General features: G+C 41.2%; 1 protein-coding gene across 6 annotated transcripts in view; it reads right to left on the bottom strand.

The window, feature by feature from the left end:
* The window catches only part of Nsd3 (nuclear receptor binding SET domain protein 3), a 126,643-nt gene that overhangs the window by 6,082 nt on the left and 101,755 nt on the right, over positions 1–18,806 (bottom strand). For 5 of the 6 annotated variants that reach the window (XM_010604872.3, XM_010604863.3, XM_033765362.1 and 2 more), the window contains 5 exons: positions 13,449–13,651; positions 12,487–12,599; positions 11,677–11,946; positions 3,341–3,457; positions 1,432–1,573 (listed from right to left, as the gene is read on the bottom strand). In XM_010604872.3, the coding sequence (XP_010603174.1) occupies positions 1,432–1,573; positions 3,341–3,457; positions 11,677–11,946; positions 12,487–12,599; positions 13,449–13,651 (845 nt within the window). The remainder of the gene's footprint in view (positions 1–1,431; positions 1,574–3,340; positions 3,458–11,676; positions 11,947–12,486; positions 12,600–13,448; positions 13,652–18,806) is intronic. The other variant, XM_010604879.3, reaches the window with a different exon arrangement.

Below are 18,806 nucleotides of genomic sequence, written 5' to 3'. Positions count from 1 at the left end.
GGGGGGGGGGGGGGGGAACCAGGACAACCCCATCCACCAACAAGTAGGCAACACTAAATATCCAGAAAAAGTCACCTTCTTCTACAAGAGTGGCTAGAAACAATGCAATAGGGACCAAGAGTCTATAATCTGTGATCAAGAGAAAAAACTTCTGGTTTAACCCCTTTTCTTTTTTGAGTTTTTTTGTCTGGTTTGTTTGACATATGGTCTTGCTAAGTTGCCCAGGCCTCAAACTCACAAACCTCCTGCCTTGGTCTCTAGCACGCTGCGATTTTGCACCCACCTTTATGCCTGGTCTAGTTTAGCCTCTCTTTCCTTTCCCTTTCCTTTCTTTCTGAGACAGGGTGTCACCATGTAGTCAGACTGGCCTTGAACTCACAGTGATCCTCCTGCCTCAGCCTCCCGAGTGCTGGGACTACAGGCGTACACCACCATGTCCCTTTTCTAATGCTATTTCATTTGAGTCTCTAAAGGAGTAATGTGACCATGGAACTGCCACAATGCTATTCCCAGTAACTAATGCCTTATCACATAATGACCAGATGAGGGTTTAAAATAAGAGTTTACTACATATGCCAAAGACACAGGGTTCAAATGAGGGCCTCCTAAACTTCCTTTTATCAGGCTTGACCAATCCAGAGTTCTAGAAACATTTTATTTGCTTGTTTGTTTTTTGTGACAGCGTCATACTATGTAGCCCAGGCCAGCCTCAAACTCACTCTGATTATCCTGCCTCAGCCTCCTGAGTCCTAGGATTGTAGGTATGCACCGCTATGCCAGGTCCTAGAAATATTGTAAATCTATGTCAGCTACACAATTTCTCTTCTCATCCATTTTTCTACAAACTTAAGAAAAGACAAACTAGGCTGTGTTGTTATGAATGCTGACGAGAAGCCAGGTGTGGTGGTGCACACCTGTAATCCCAGCTACCTGCCAGGACTGAGGCAGGAGGATGGAAAGTCCAAGGCCAGTCTGGACAATCTACTGACAACCTGTTTTAAAGCAAAATTTTAAAAAAGGAAGGAATATGGGTTGGGAGGGGCTGAATGGGAAAGGAAAAAAAAATCAAAGGAGCAGCTCCAGCTTCTGAGGCTTTTTATGTCTAATTTAAAACAGAATAATCTTTCAGAGTAAAAACAAGAAACCAGCTGATGTCAACACAAGCTAGTTACTTTTAATATGTTTTAAAAAAGAAAACAACAGCTAAGACATCTGGTTACATTATACAGCCCATGTAACTTGGAGCAGTAATGCCCTGGGACCGAAAAAAACCCTGTGCCTGCTCTACAGAAAGGCTTCTGCAAGTTCTCTTTCTGAGGCATCGCTTTTTATCTTTCTTCCTTGAGTAAACAGCTGAGCATCCATCCTCAAAGAATGCTATCGTGCCCTGACCTGACGCTGCTAGGCTTGGGAAGCACATCACCTTCTTACCTGCAGGGATGTCACATAGAGCAAAGAGTCCAACTCGGACGTCTCCATTCACTGTCCATTTCTGTGTTTCACAATTTGGATTACAACTGTGGTTCATAAAACGAGAATAATTTCCTTTGGGGCCAGCGTCAATAATACGATCCTTCAGGAAGAGAACAAAAGAAAGATTTCTTTGACATTAAACTAAATAAAGCTGTTTCAGACATACCCAATTCAGTCCAGGCCACAAGGCAGCAGTGCCTTGCTACCAGCTGGTGTCTGACGATGATGACGCTGAACACGTGACACTCCCCGTGTCATTTACTTCGTTTTCTACTGTATTTGTTGAATTTCAAATTCAAATAATTAAAGTGGAATACAGTTTCTTTTTAAGCTTGCTTCTAGAAACAAACCTACCATAGAAAATGCGACTTAGATTAGTGGGCCAAATGGTGAAGGGTTTTCTGCTCAGAGCATTTAGCTCAGGTAACGACACTGGTGTCTTACTGTTGACCCTTCTTTCCCGCTCAAAGGAGAGAGCAAAACTATGGGGCGGGGGCAGGCTCAGACCACAAGGATATGAGAAGGAAAAGTGAGGAGGCTGGGAAGACTGGGATGTCAGCTTGATGGAGAGGCTGTTACCGTGTGGGACAGAGTTTCCAGTAGCGACCTGTCCTCTCCATTTTCACTTCCACTAAACAGCTCAACACTTTGGTGGCCTGGATTTGAACTCTGTCAACTGGGTGTTGAGGAGTGGCTAGGGGGCTGCTGGCCAGGAGGGCAGCATTTCAGGAGCCAGACTCCAGCATCATAAAAAATGGTGTTTTATTCTCATGAAATGTTTATGAAAACTGTAAAAATTTCTAACAATGACACACAGATTAAAATTCTTCTTTCAAATGATCTCTTACTTTTGTGTGTGTTAAGAGTTTTTAGGGGGTGATTCTGGGGATTAAAACCCAGAGCCACAAGTGTGATCAGCACACGCTGTACCACTGAACTACATCCCAGCCCTAATGCTATTCTGACACTTACATTAGAGACAGTCTGGAACAGAAAACATGGATATGACTCTTCTCCCTCTCCCTCTCCCTCTCTCTCTCTTCTTTTGAGACAAGGTCTCACTATGTAGTCCAGGTTGGCCTTGAACTCAGTGATCCTCCTGCCTCAGCTTTCTGAATGCTGGGATTACAAGTGTGCACCATCACAACGGGCCAGTCATGTTTCTTAAAACTTTAACAAGATACTCAACAAATCACTTATGCCTGGACCACAGTTTCTTGTCCTCTAGACATCAGAGGACTATTAAAAAAATTAAACAAGATAATGAACGTAATGTGCAAATACATACAGGTCTTACAATTACACTAGCAAACTGTAGGTTTCACTGTCATTTTTCTTGACAGCACTCATTATTTTTCCATCTCATTTAAAAAATGTTTTAACACACCAAATGATTTAGCGTTTTTGTTAAATCAGAAGTTTAACCATAGTGCTGATTCTCTCCTTCAATCTTGCAGCGACTGAGAAAACAGCTGGGACAGAAGACCAGATACATCACTCATGGTACTGTCTCATGATGTGACATGCAGGCCTCCCACACTGATTCACCTTGTACTTTTTTTTTTTTTCTTAAATGGTAGCAAAGTTTTATTAAAGGTAGGAAAAGAAACAGGCTCCACGGAGTAGTCTGGGCCAAGTAAAGTAGGAAAAGAGGTATGTATCCTTGCATGAGGGTGGCTATCCATGAGAGCACACAGTGGTCCTCTATCATACTCTATATAATAAACTTTCCAGTAGGCACATGGTGGCTACTGCAAATCATCATCTTGTTGAAAATAAATCAAAAGCAATTGAGTTCAACCTAAAACCATGAAACAAGAACAAAAAAAGTCTCTTTTTCTTACCAAAAAAAAAAAGGCAATTTTACCTTGGTAACAGTTAACATATAAAAATTAGTTACACTGTTCTCGTGAGCTCGCTTGATTCGAAGTCTGCATTCTTCTTCATCAATTAATTCACCAACATATTCATTTACAAATTCACCCTGTAGAGAAGCATGTAATATGTAACTGTAGTGTATTATATTAGAAGGCATTCCTTAACAATAGGTGCACAGGACCGGGGATTTAGCTCAGTGGCACAGCACCTGCCTCATAAGCTCAAGGTCCTGAGTTCAGTCCCCGGTACTGAAGAAGGAAGAAAAAAGAACAACTAAAAAGAATTAATTTTCTGGTTGGCTCGTTAGTTAACTGATCGAATCGGTGTCTCCCTATGCAGCCCGGGCTGCCTTTGAATTCACAGTGACCCTCCTGCCTCAGCCTCCCAGAGGCTGGGATTACATGCATGTACCACCATGCCTGGCTAACTAAAAATTCTGAAACCCTAATTTGAATCCTAGAAATAAATTGTTGCTATTCATTCATGGATAACTCAAGTGGTAACATTTTTCTTGTGCAAGTGCCTCAAAAGCTGCCAACCTGCTTGCCTTTTTCTCAGTGACAATATTTCTACAGTGCAGCTGCAGCAGCTGTACTGAGACCTGAGGACACAGCGACCCCAGCCTCTGATGCTGGTATTGTCAGACTGTTACTAGTTGTACTGTGTGTGTGGTCACCAGTAAGAACTACAAAGGATCTAAATCTGAAGCAAATCAGCTCAGCCTTTACCGTTAAATTTTAAAAATCATTAGATATTCACAGGAAGTTAGAGAAGTAGTGCAGGGATCTCTGTCCCCTTCAACTTCCTCCAAAGGTAGCACTGCGCAGATCTACTGCATAATAGGAAAACCGGAAAAGTGACACTGGCACAATGAAGACATGTGCCTGCTCCTGCACCTGGGACTGCAGGGTTACACCTGTGCAGGTGTTAGTCACCCTCCTCACCTGCTCCAGCACCCTGAGACCACTCATTGGGTAGGTCTCCATCACAGCACAACGGTCTGCAAGTGCAATCGCACAACACGCAGCCAGGAGACTGCCTTTATTTTTGTGAGACAAAGTCTAGCTATGTAGTTCAGGCTGGCCTTGCACTCTTGGCAATGCTTCTGTCTCGGCCTCCCGAGTACTAGATTACTAGGCATCGGGCCGGCTTCAGATAGTCTTTTAAAAACAACAAAAAAGCCTCAGGCTAATTTCCTTGAGATTAATACAAGCTGTGTGCATCAATGGTTTGTTTTTAATGCTGAGTGGAACTCACAAAATTTCACAATGGATGTACCACAGTTTACCTACTTACCCACTGAAGAACAGGTGGCTGGTTTTCGGATTGGGGTTATTACTACAAATAAAGTTGCAAAGATCATTCTGGACAAGTTTTCATGTGGATATACACTTTCATTTTTCTGGAATAAATGCCAGGAGAATGATTTTCTTGTTGATTTTTGGAGAAACTGCCAAGCTATTTGCGTAGAGGGGGATAATAAGCCAATGTTCTTATCAGTGTTTATTTTCTCTTTTTTTGGGGGGGAGGGGTGTTGCTGTGTAGTTGAAGCTGAACTCACTAGAGAGCCCAACCTGGCCTCAAACTTACTATAATCCTCCTGCCTCAGCCTCTGACGTGCTGGAGTTATAGGCATGCGCCTCTGTGCCTGGCCTCTCTCTACTGAGAAAAATAGATCACTCCTTCTATATTAAGAGAAGCCAAGGGCAGAGTTGGAAGGGCCAACCCAACCTTGTCCTCTGGCAGTGTGCTGCTGATGACATGGATGTGAGACACCAACTGGCTTCAAGGAGGGCGTACTCATGTCCTCTGGGCAGTGGTTACCACAAAAGCTCACCAGCCTTTTCTCTCTTGCAATTTTTATTTATTGCACAAGCGGTAACAAAGAATTAGGCTAAAAAAAAATTCATTCATTGTGGCAACACTATCAGCAGAAGAATTAATCTTTTCCCCTTTTCCTTTCAGTTCATGCTCATGAAGGCCTTAGTGTCCTGCACGTTCACATACGATGTCTCTTACCCTCAAACGGCTTCTTCTCACCTGGAGGGTCTACCATTAGCCGCTGGACACTAGAGTGCCTGACACAATCACAGCCCTGGGTGCCACAGGGTGCACCGCCACTTTCTGTTACTATATTTAGCTATTTTATGGCAACATTTTTCTCCACTTCTTTATTATTGCATGTTTGCAATACATAATAAATTAATTCATTGCAGAGAATCAGTATATATACATATCACATCTTAAGTAAGATGGCATTTTCTTTCTTTCTTTCTTTTTTTTGTTTTTTTGTTTTTTTGAGATAGGGTCTCACTATGTATGTAGTTCAGGCTGGCCTTGAACTCATGGTGATCTTCCTGCCTCAGTCTCCCAAGTGCTGGGATTACAGGCATGTGCTAAATTTGCTTTAATTGTAAAATTTTAGGGAGAATTTCAATCAAATCACCTCCACTTCATGCTTTCCACATATTGAGAGTCAAAGTAAGATTTCAGTTGAAGAAATAATCTTGTGGCTTCAAAAGCATAATAACTATTTATATTTATTATTGCATGGACGCAAGTGAATACAGAAAAATTACAGTGCTAATATCAGATATAAGGAGTATAAGACTCAAACCCAATACTACTATGAAAAACAACAGAAATATTTCAGATGTTCTGAAAATAACAAAAATCTTCAACCTCAAAGAACTGATCACTGGACTTAACCATTAACTACAAATTAAATTGTGAACAACAACAGTAACAACAAAAAACAAACTAAGGAACTTTTAAAAAATGCTACAAATCTGTCCTAAAAAAACTACAGCAAAGCTCGGGGGTGTGGTGCAGTGGCAGAGCACTGACATGCTGAGCAAACATGAGTTTCCAGGTTCAATTCCTAGCATCCAGAACAAACAAAACAACACAACACAACACAACACAGACTGGGGATCTAGCTCAGTGGTTCTGCCACCTGCTTTGCAAGCCCAAGGATCTAAGTTCGAACCCTGGTACCAAAAACAAAACAAAACAACAAACCTGTGGTAAAAATATGGCAATTAAATACCTAGTACTTTTATTTAAAAATTCTGAGAAAGAGAATCTGGGAGTGTGGCTTAGTGGCAAGGATGTACACAGGTGTGAGGCCCTGGGTTCAAACCTCAGCACCCCACAAGACACTTTCCACAGGAAATCACTTCGGAACAGGAAGTCGGTCACACACGTGTGGGAATGTGTTACGTGTGAAGAGAAGAGCACTGTGGACATTCAGTCTCATACTGGTGGGGAGTAAACCCAGGATGCCCTGCTACCTATCTGTGAGACAGCGTCTCACTAGGTTGCCCAGGATATCCTTACACTTGCATTCTTCCTGGCTGGGTCTCCTAAATAGGGTTACAAATGTGTGCTTCTGCACTCAGCTGTATTTGGCCTCTTTATGGTACATGTATCAAAAAAATTTTCCACATTGCTACGAAGTCTTTATGATTATGCTTTTCTTTTCTTTTCTTTTGGTACCAGGGATTGAATACAGGACCTTGCACTTGCAAGGCAGGCACAGTGCCACTGAGCTAAATCCCTGGCCCTGATTATGCTTTTCAATTACTGAATACGTCTAGCTATTCTGTAAAAGAACAACTGTCTTCATTAACAATCCCTCAAGTGCAAAAAAAGAGAAAAGCCGGGCATGGTGGCGCATGCCTGTAATCCTAGCACTTGGGAGGCTGAGGCAGGAGGATCTCTTTGAGTTCGAGACCAGCCTGCGCTACATAGTGAGTTCCAGGTCAGTCTCAACTACATAGTGAGACCCTTTCTCAAAAAAAAAAAAAAAAAAAAGAAAAAAAAAAAAAAAAAAGCAAACTGTATTTTTGTCTTGATTATATTACTTATTTTATTTTAGAATAAATGCAACTACTATTAAAAAGCTAGCAATGTGAAACTTGATGGATTTCAGGATGCCATAAACTCTTCAAAATATCATAAATTTATGTGTGATACACATGACATTAAAGTAATCTTTTTCGCATTAAATAACAACATTTTATACATGCATGTGGCCTCTAACAAAGCAACCTAATCCACATATCCAATGCACTTGCATTCTGCTTGTTCGACCTTCAACATTTCAAAACCCAATCACTTCTCCCTGCTTGCCTACGACACTAGTGGTTGGTCGCATGCCAAATCCCGCTCTCCACTGGTCTTTTTTTTTTCTTTCCTGGTACCGGGGATCAAACTCAGGATTTGTAGGCACAGCACCACTGAACTAAATCTCCAGCTATTGGTCTTTTTATCTCTCCTCCTCTCAGAAATCCTGCACACTCGAGCCATAATTATCCTCTAAAATCCAAATGTGGCAGACAAACTCTCAAGAGGACCACAGGACCCCTGTCTCCTGGTGCTCCTGCCATCGTACAACCCTCAACCCTGAGTGTGTAGGACCTATGATTTGCTTCTAGCCAACAGAATAGGGCAAGGCTGGTGGCAGGTGTAATAGGCTGTGGTGTCAATTTGAATAAGAAACACCTAGTGAATTTGGCACAGACCTGGGTGCCTGCATGATGGACTTACTGCAGAGGGAAGACCCACACCAGATGTGGGTGGCACCAATCAACAGGCTGGAGGCCTGGATCCCATAAGAAGGAAAAGGAAGGCTCGCTTCTGCTGCTTTGGAAGAGCTCCAGTCTTCACTGTCACCACTGGACATCGCCTCCAGTCTTCCAGTGCAGACTCTGGCTTTCTGATAGGGACTCAGAGTGGACTTCACAGTGGGCTCCAGGCCTTTGACCTGTGACTGGGATATTCCAGCTCTCCAGTGTGCAGATGGTCCTTTAGTATTTTTCCACCTCGACTGCAGGTGGCCACTGTAAGCCTACCTCATAAATCCTTTATATTTCACATATATGTTTTACATTAAATCTGTTCCTCCAATGAACCCTAACTAATGCAGCATGTTATGTGCTTATTATGTGACTTCAACACATGAGGACTCAAGTATCTGCTTTGCTGTAGTCTCTCCCCTGCTAGCTGTAAGAAAACACAGACCTACGTAGGGAACCTTAGGTGGCAAGGAACTATGGATAACTCCAAAGGAGAGTGGTGTCAAGCCAATGGCAAGAACCAGCCCCTGAAAACTGCACAAAGAAGCATCTTGAGGATCTCAGACCTACAGCTACACAGAACAGTTCTGCCAACAACCATGCGAGCAGGAAGTGGATCTGTCTCTAGCTGAGCTACAAACTGTCCATCAGCCCTGTAGGAAACTTCAACCTCAACCCTGTGAGGTCCTGAGGACAGGACCCAATTAAGCATTACCTGGACTCTTGCCCAAATAAACTGTTACATTTTAAGTTGCTAACTTTGTGGGTATATTGTTATATGGCAACAGAAAACTATTATAACTTAGGGTATGGTGGCACATGCCTGCAGCCCCAGTTACTTTGGAGGCTGAGGCAGGAGGATCACAAGTTCAAGAAACTTAGACCCTCTCTCAAAAAATGAAAAGGTCTGGGAATGTATCTCACTGGTAAAGTGCCTGAGTCTGATTCCCCCCTCCTACAGTACCTCCACACATGAAAGACAAAAAAAGAAAAAGAACTCACTCACTCACTCACATATCAAGCCAGACCAGGTCACTTCCTATCAAAACCCTCGGAAAGGTTCCCCTCTCATGGCCAACAGGAGCCACAGCCCAGCTCATCTCCAAGCTGCCCCTCTTCCTGGATCAGGAGCTTGTCTGCTGTCCCTGAACACAGTGGGCCTTGGGCCGAGCCTTTGTTCCCCATCTGTATGGCTTTTACTTTACACATTCAGGTCAAATACTGCCTCCTTGGTCTGTCCAAAACCCAGCCATCTAAAATAACGATCCTGTCACCAGCTGTGTCCTTTCACTACTTTTTCCTGCCAGCACTTAGTGGAATTTAACAAAGTTCTGTTTGCTATCACGTAAACAGGGAAGGGCTTTGTGTCTTGTTTACTATTATTTCCAAAGTGCCTAGATGGTACTTGGTACATAAGAGAAGATCAAATATATACTGAATGAATAGAAAGAGGTACATAAAAATAACTGACCAACAATGTTTATTACAGAATGACTTATCCAGGAATTGGCTAAATAAATCACGGTGCATTCTGCTATAGACTACAATAAGGATATTAAAAAGAATGAAGTCAAGGCAAGGTGTGGCGGTGCGTGCCTGCAATCCCAGCGAAGGCCCAAGTGGGAGCAACACTGCACGGCTGAGTGGGGTCAAGGCCAAACTGAACTGCACAGTGAGACCTATCTCAGAAAACCAAACCAAAACAAAAGAGACTAAGAATGAAGTGAGATCTACGTCAGAAATGTATATGATATTTTTTTTAAATGGAAAAAATAATACGATCATACTTACGTTGAGAAAACCTTACAAATATAGAATGTTTACTTTTAAGGGGTTTTTTGTTAGTAAATATTTGTAACATAACGATCACTTTCCTCACAGAGAGTTGGTTTATGTTTTTACATTTATCACTGCACAGAAAAAGGTTTAAAGGGCTCAGACCAAATCATTAACAACGATTCTCTCTGGGGAGGAGGCCTGGAACTGTAGGGATGAAGGAAGAGTTTCATCTACCATCTTTCTGGTATTGACTTTACTATCCTAGAAAGTATTTTCGTATTACAAAGGTAATTTTATAAAAGGCAGAAAAATAAGCATAAGGACCCAAGTTCAATCCCTGGTACCACTCCCCACAAAAGGCAGAAAAATGTCAAGAGTAATTTCAAATTCCCATTAGGTCTCCGTCTCTCAGTGAATATACTTCCGAGTTCTGTGTAGCAGAGGCACAAGGCAAAGAGGGGTGAGAGTGGAATGGGGTAGAGGACTTGTTTTAAAATTCTAGCCCTGTGCCAGACCCAATTTAGCAGGACACCGTTTTTAACACGGATCTCGGAAGATCCTTGGGAACTCTAAAATTTGAGAGCCACTCTCTGAATAGGATTTACTAGTGATATTTATTTTCCTTTGGCTTATTGTGGGAGCCCGCTGGCATTTGACATTGGAAAAGTAACTTCTTCTACCATTGAGGCATTGACACAATCTATGACTCTATTTGGCTTTTCTGAGATGAGGGTCTCAGCTATGCAGATGAGATTGACCTGGAGCTCTCTGTGTAATCCAGGCTGAGCTCACTGTGTAATCCAGGCTGGGCATATGGGATTATCCAGGCTGGGTTTATGGGATTACGGGTGTTGACCTGGAGCTCACTGTAATCCAGACTAGTTTTATGGGATTACGGGTGTGCACCACCACGCCCGGCTCAAGGACTTTGTTAAATTTGACCTTTGATCTCCTCCCTAATATTGCTTGATGTTTCCTGTTGGCGTGCCTTTAAAAGGAGCTGTTTCTGTGTAATAAATGGGACCTCTTGTCTCCACACTATTGAGTGTGCTGTCCTTTCTCAATCCTCACTCCCCAACTCAGGTACGTTCGTGTTGTGACGGCCGGACCGCCACAGCTTATTTGCATTTAATTTTTTTTCTACAATGGGCATAAGTTTTTATGTTAAGAGACTGCTTTGGAAAACTGTATCAAAGTATAAAAATGTGAGGCTGGGCGTGGTGGCACATGCCTGTAACCCCAGCACTCGGGAGGCTGAGGCAGGAGGATCACTATGAGTTTGAGACCAGCCTGGGCTACATAGTGAGTTCCAGGTCAGTCTCAACTACATAGTGAGTCCCTGTCTCAAAAAACAAAAAACAAAACAAAAAAATGTGGTCATCCCGTCTCTCAGGAGCTATTCCTGTTCCCCAATAAACTTTCCAATTCAAAAAAGAAAGAGATGAGGGACTGAGGCTGAAGGAAATTAAGAAACTTGGCAATATATTTATGGCTAATGAATTAAGATGTTGGCTTAAAGTCCAGGGTCTCTATTCTAGTACATTCTTAATTTTCCTGTAATGCCTTTATTGAGAATTTTACATTAGGTTATTAAACAAGTTTAAAAATATTTCAAGTAGAAAATTACAAATGTCTCTTCTTTTTATGAATAAGACTCTTAAAGTTTATGTACATTTTATTCTATCCTATTCCTACCATTTTCATTGCTATTTTGTTTTTTGATTTTCTTGAGAGAGCCTTGCTACGTAGCTCACGATGGCCTTGAACTCACTGTGCAGCCCAGGCTGGCCTCAAACTGGTAGTGACCCTCCTGCCTCAGTCTCCTGAGTGCTAGGATTACAGGCTTGTGCAGTCATGCCCAGCCAGTCCCCCCAAATTTTATTCCTAGGATCATATTAAAGCACTCCTGAACAACACAGGTCCTGGTCTGTCCCACCCAGACCTGTCTCCCTCCGTTCCATGCTACCTTCTTGATGCTCCTTTTGGTCCTGAGGCCCCAGCCTCTCCGCTCTGTTCTGATGATCTCTGCATCTGGGTAGAGCCTCTTTGTAAAGCACTGGTTCTGACAACGGTCTCCAGCTGGGCACACTTGCGGATGACACTCATATTGCAACATTCTGTTCAGACACTCTGATTCCAAGCCACAAGGATTCTCATCAGCAGGCTTGCAGTTACAGCGGGGGATCTCTGACAGGTCAGCAACGTGGATCTGAACCTTCCCTACTACTTTGTTAGCCTAGAAAATGAAATCACAAATGAGAAGGAGGTAGAAGATAAGTACACTGTTAGCAATTTGAACAGGAACATCGAAATCACCATAAACACCCAGGCTATTTTGGCTTCTACCGTGTGGTTAAGTTCCCCAGAAATAAGCTAGTAATTATCTCTCATTAAATATTAAAACCTGATGTGTGCTTTCACATACTTACTCAGTGTATTTCTCTCTCCACTGTTTGACAGAAATTTCCCAACTGAAAATGTGCTTGTCTGTGGGCACTCTGCAGTAAAGGGGCTAAATACCTATATTTTCATTTGGTTCCAGGATAACCTAGTGGGATTTCACATAAGCCATGTTGACCCTAGGAATGAGGGGATTTCTCAGATCTCAGAGCCCTGAAGCTAGGGCTCCGTGTGACGCTTCCAACAATCAGTTGATTTCACAGAAGACTGGTTGATAACTAGCAGAAACTTCCACCAAAGAGAGCCTTTAACTACTGAGAAAGAACTGCATTTCATCTTTCCTACCAAGAATCAGTTTTTTTATGAGTAAACTCACTTTGATGTGTTTGTAAGGAGGAGGTTTTCTTGAGTTTTTTTCAACCTCTAACGCTTCTTTACTTTCTCTTTGTGCTTTCAATTCCTGGAAACGTTTTGCAGCTTCTTCCAGTGCTGACAGTAACAGCAAACAAAGTACGTAATTATAAAAACAGTAATAATAATAAACCCACAAACACACGATCAGATAGGTTTATACCACCTTTCCATTGCCCTGTATTTGACCCAAATGTGCTTTTTCAAATTCTATCGTGTAGTTTACTATTTGCCACCAGCGTAGGCCTATTTCTGACTAGGATGTAACTCAGGGACACTCTGGCTCTATGCACACTGCTGCCTCAAGAGCAAAGGCCCCACTTCCATGACAAGAGACCCCCAGCTACTGACCTTGTACTAGGTTTAAATTTATTTTACCCTTGTCCAGAAAGCCACACTTCCTAGCAACACACTGAAAAAGTCGTAAGGTTTTTTACTACCCTTCTGTGATAAAGGCGCTTCACTAAGATTATTCCCCTAACCAGGTGCAGTGTGTACACCTGTAATCCCAACAGCACTCTGAGCGGCTGAGCTAGGGGAATCATGTTTGAACTCAGCCCAGGCATCTTAGCCACTCAGAATATCCTGTCCCCGTCAAAAGGCAGGGGCGGGGGAGTGTAGCACAGTGCAAAAGGTCTGAGATAAATCCCCAGTACTGGGAAAAGAAAAAGAAAAAGAAAAAAAAAAAAAAAGAAAGAAAATTCCCAATATAATCTTTGTTTGTAGGAAGACTACTAAGAAACTCCTTTCACACATACAGCATTGTCTATTATAATGAAATGCATTTCAAACTTGGTTATAATGTGATCAGAGGCTTATGGATGCAGGAACATGGTGTCCATGAAAATTCTTTAATATCAAAAATGGCACATGCAAGTGAGGAGATGCTGACAAACCCACATGGAGCCTTAGTTCAAAGTCACTTACCTTTCTTAAAGGTCTTGTTAATACTAGTCTGCCCGTCAGCAAAGCTTTTGTCTCCTTCAACGTACGGGAACACTCTGCCTTGGTGCACCCAGTAGTAGTCATGAGAACCAAAGAAGAACACAGGGAAGTCTCCTAAGTCATGTTTAAGGCCCTGGATGTTCAGTGGTACAGACCTGGGATTGCAGATCTCTGCAGGCCACCATCTGAAAACAAAGTCAATTTTAGACTAAGAAAATGGAAAATCATGCTATTTTTTACAAGGAGGCTAGGAAAGGGCAGGGGGTGTGGGAGGGAGGGAGGTCTTATAGTTTGCAATTTTCATTCAGATTCTAAGAATATAAAACATTTTATCTTTAATTCACCCAAACCACACATAATTGGAAAGCATATTATTTGTTCTTTTGTTTTTTGAGACAGGGTCTCACTGTGTAGTTGAGTCTCACCTGGAACTCACTATGTAGCCCAGCATGGTCTTGAACTCACAGTGATCCTCCTGCCTCAGCCTTCTGAGTGCTGGGATTACAGGCGTGCGCCACCACGCCCAGCTTGAAAACATATTATTAACTAATAACATACTAATTTTTTTTTTTTTTGAGACAGGGCTTGCTATGTAGCTGAGGCTGGCTTTGACCTCCCTATGTAGCTCAAGCTGGCTTTAAACTCACAGCAATCCTCCTGCCTCAGCCTTCCAAATGTTGGGATTATAGATTTGTGCCACTGATAATTAACAATAAGCAGCAGACTAAACAAAGTAGGCCATGAACATTGTATCTAGTTTATTTCTTCAAAAAATATTTGACATTTATGAAATACATGTCGTGAAAATGTTATACAGCATAATTCTCAGTAACACTGAACCCTCTGCACAAGAAGTGACATGTTACCAGTATTATTCCAAACCAATTTTATCCTAGAAAAATCATGTTTTTCTCTTAGAATTGACATACTTAATATCTTTGAAGGTATAAAAGATTATCTTTGAAGAGGTAAGAGTTCATTTCTAATAGTCAAGGGAATAATTTTGAGAATAAATTAACACCACAGTAAAGAATGATATTTCCCTTCCAAATCAGCATTTTCGGAATCTCTAATTAAACAGGGCAAACACCGTTTGGTCAAGTGTATTAGATTTTGCATCCACTGATTTCAGAATCTAATTAGATCCTAATAAGTATGGGATACAGGCAGAGTGAAATCATTACCATTTCACTCTATGATAACTGAATACTACAAGCAATAAGTAAATGAAACTACCTTTAATGTTTGACAATTTCCAGCAACTAGACAAGCCAGCAACTAAATAGTGAAGCTTCTTTTTTTTTTTTGGAGGGGGGAGTGGGTACCAGGGATTGAACTCAGGATTTTGTGCTTGCGAGGCAGGCATGGTGCCACTGAGCTAAATTCAAGGTCCCAGTGAAGCCTTTTTTTGTGTGTGTGGTACTGAGGAGCAAACTTGGGTCCTTGAGCTTGTGAGGCAGGCGGGCAGAACCACTGAGCTAAATCCCCGGCTCTTCAGTGAAGCTTTTTAAAGGTCAAAAAACAAGGCTGACCATAGTGATCCTCACAGGGTCCTTTGTTATAAATAACACCATCAATATGAAGAGTAAACACGCATAAACTTGAATTTTTCAATCTCTTATTTTACATATGCCTAATAAGACTATTTCTCTCTCTCTTTTTGTATTGGGGATTGAACTCAGGACCTTGCACTTGCTATACAGGTGGCCACACCACTAAGCTAAATCCCCATCTCTTTTTAAAAAAACTTTATATATATATATATACACACATATTGGTACCGGGGATCGAAATTGGGTCCTTCCGCTTGTGAGGCAGGCGACCAGAACCTCTAAGCTAAATCCCCGGTCCTTTTAAAAACTTTTATTAGTGTATATTTGCAGTACATAATGACTGCATTCATTATAGGGAATTGGTACATGTACATAACACATTTCAATTTTCTTTTTTCCCCCTTCCCTAAGTCTATTTCTTTAACAAATCACTGTACCATTTAGAAGATAAATAACATGGTTTCATTCCCAGATTTATGTGTTAGAAAATGAGTATGTGTCATCTAAAAGGCTCCTTGCTGTCTATCTAAGAATTAATACCATGGGGCCGAGCTCAGTGGTTCTGCTGTCTGTCCCGCAAGCACAAGGACCTGAGTTAGAGCAGCTAGAAAATAGTTACTCTATACTTATTTTAAAGCCATTTTAGGGTAATTAAGCATGAACACGACTGCAGCGTGGAAGGGTTGGTCAAGAAGAGACACTTTCTGTGAGGGTTGTTCCAGGTGACCGTACTTTCCTACTTACTGAAAACAAACAGCTGCACACAGCCACCACTGGCCCTGACTAGACAGATATCTATCTAGTCAGAACCAGTTCATGGTAGCTGGGCCTGGTGGCACACATCTGTAATCCCAGCACTTGGGAGGATGAGGCAGGAAGATCGCTGTGAGTTCAAGACCAGCCTGGGCAACATAGTGAGTTCCAGGTCATTCTCAACTACATAGTGAGACCCTGTCTTGAAACAACAACAACAACCCCCCCAAAAAAGAACCAGTTCGTGGACAAAAGTCCTTCCAAAACATACACAATGGATCTGAACTAGACAGAAAATCTTACTGGACTATGAACTGAACTAGAGCAAAGGTTTGGGCTTCCTTAAATGTAGTGTGATTAAAATTTAAGTATAAAAAGTTAAATTAAGTAAAAGGACATTTTCATAGTCATGACTATAAAAAAATGCCATGAAATTTACTGAAAGATCTGAAGGGTTCTTACATTGTTTCAGTTATTTCTTATCTAAGAATCCCCCTTCCCAATACTGAGGATTGAACCCAGGGTCTTTGCACTGAGTCACATCTTCAACCGTTTTTTTTTTTTGAGACAGTGTTATGAAGTTGACCAGGTTGGCCCTGAAACTGTGATCCTCCTGCCTCAGCCTCCAGAGTAGCCTACATTACAGGTATGTGCCAATGCAGCCGGCTCAATAATGTCTTTCTAGGGTCCAGGGATACAGCTCAGTGGTTCTGCCACCTGCCTCACAAGTGCAAGGACCTGAGTTTGATCCCGGGTACCAAAAAAAAAAATAATGTCTTTCTACTGTTTAACTGTGTACCTTTCCCACTCCAGAAAGAGAAAGAAATTAGAACAGAAGAGAAAAGAAAGGGAGGGGAGGGGAGGGAAGGCAAGGCAAGGCAAGGAAAGATACATTATGAGGGCTGGGGATCTAGCTCAGTGGTTCTACCGCCTGTCTTGAAAGTGCAAGGTCCCGAGTTCAATCCCTTGTATCAAAAAAAAAAAAAAAAGAATGGGTTTATTTTAAAAGTTAAAGCATATCAAAATATCACACTGGGGCCAGGGATATAATTCAGTGGTGCCATGCGTGCCTAGCAAACACAAGATACTAATTCAATCCTCAGTAACCCCCAAAATCACACTGTACCCCCTCAATTTGTACTGTTATTATGCACAATTAGTAAAAATTTAAAAGCTCAAATGCAGAAAACAGAAAAGTAAAATTGCCTCCCCCTGTAATTTCATCCCTGAGACTATTAACATTAAACATATTTCTTTCCAGTTATTTAAAATGCATCATACCCAGATCTACACTTAAAGGGGCCAAGACAGGAGGATCAGCTAAGCCCAAAAGTTCGAGATCAGCCTGCCTTTATAGGGAGACCCTGTCTCAAAACCAAAAAAACAAACAAAAAATGTGGAAACATTACACACATTTAGTGTGCCTTTTAAACTCAATTATATTTCATAGATATCTTCCTATGGTACTGTACACACCCTAATTACCCTTTGTTGGGTTTATGCTAGTCTACAATATAGATGCACTATAAAACTTATTTGACAAAGCCTCTAAGCATTTGGGTTATTTCAAATTCTTGAATTTAGAAATAATATTGAAGTAAACATGCCGTTAACTGCCGTCTAGCTTTTTTGGGGAAGGGCAATCTCACTGTGTAGTCCAGGCTGACTTCAAACACTCAGTCCTCCCGTCTCAGGCTCATGCTGGGGCTGACACGAATGTGCTCCTACGCCTAGGCTCTCCCTTTTCCCTTTAGGTAAACCCCACAAAGTAAAGTACTGCTGTCACAGCTCTAATATGTGACACCAGACTGCCCTCCAAGAATCAGTCTTTTCTCCACGCCCTCACTGGACTCAAAGTTATCAATCTTTTAAATATTTTCCAATTTTTGGGGGGTGGGATCAAACTCGGGACCTTGTGCTTTCGAGGCAGGTGTGGTTCCAGAGCTAAATCCCCGGCCCTGAAAAAAAATTTTTTTTAAATGTGCCTTTGTTTTTATTAAGGCTGAGAATATTTTTATGATTATTTTCTTCTTTCTTCCTTTCTTGTACAGTATCTGTCTTTTCTTACTAAACAGAGAAGGGAAATACTTTTCTTCAGGTTGATGATATCACCCTTTGAAACTGCTGATACCTTTTGCTACAGAATAGAAAATTATTCATGTATTCAAACTATCACTTTTTAGGACTAAGAAGTATCTTGTCATGTTTTTTTAAAAGTCAGCCTTAGAAAATGTACCCCAAAAAAAGGAAAGAAAGAAAGGGCAAGAGATGGAATCACTATGTCTTTCTGTCTTTTTTTTTGAGGCAGGGTCTCACTTTCTAGTTCAGGCTGACTCTGAACTTACTATGTAGCCCAGGCTGGCCTTTAATTCATAGTGATCCTCCTGCCTCAGCCTCCCAAGTGCTGGGATTATAGGGGTGCATCACCACACACAGCTATAGTGATGTCTTATATACATGTACCAACTCCCCACAAGGAATATAAATATTATGTACTAATAAAGAAAATGAACTGAAAAAAAGTGAGCATCAACATTAATGCCCTGATCCCAACTAAAAATGAAGTTTTAAAATTAAATAAGTAAAACAAGCAGCATAAGACAGAGAAGACAACCTAGGTCTTGCAACAGCAAAAAAAATTCAATATGGTTGAAAAAGTGCTTAATATATTTTGCTTAGGATTCTAATTGAAAGGCAGATAATCTTTATGGTGTTGTCCTGACCACTATCTATTTTCTAGAAAATTATAAATATATGTCTCAAAATGTGGAGTTTCAAAAATACACTGTAATGGAAGGGGAAAAATAAAGTTTATTAAAAAACAAATTGTTCTAGGGCCAGGGATTTAGCTCAGTGGTTCTGGTGCCTGTCTCACAAGTGCAATGGCCTTAAGTCGATCCCTGATACCAAAAAAAAAAAAAAAAAAAAAAAAAAAAAAAAAAAAAAAAAAAAAAAAAAAAAAAAAAAAAAAAAAAAAAAAAAAAAAAAAAAAAAAAAAAAAAAAAAAAAAAAAAAAAAAAAAAAAAAAAAAAAA

This window comes from Fukomys damarensis, unplaced genomic scaffold, assembly GCF_012274545.1.
Source record: "Fukomys damarensis isolate Sample0158 unplaced genomic scaffold, DMR_v1.0_HiC HiC_scaffold_18, whole genome shotgun sequence".
Taxonomy (NCBI): domain Eukaryota; kingdom Metazoa; phylum Chordata; class Mammalia; order Rodentia; family Bathyergidae; genus Fukomys; species Fukomys damarensis.
Note: the sequence above shows the minus strand (reverse complement) of the source record. Positions and strands in the feature narration are given on the sequence as shown.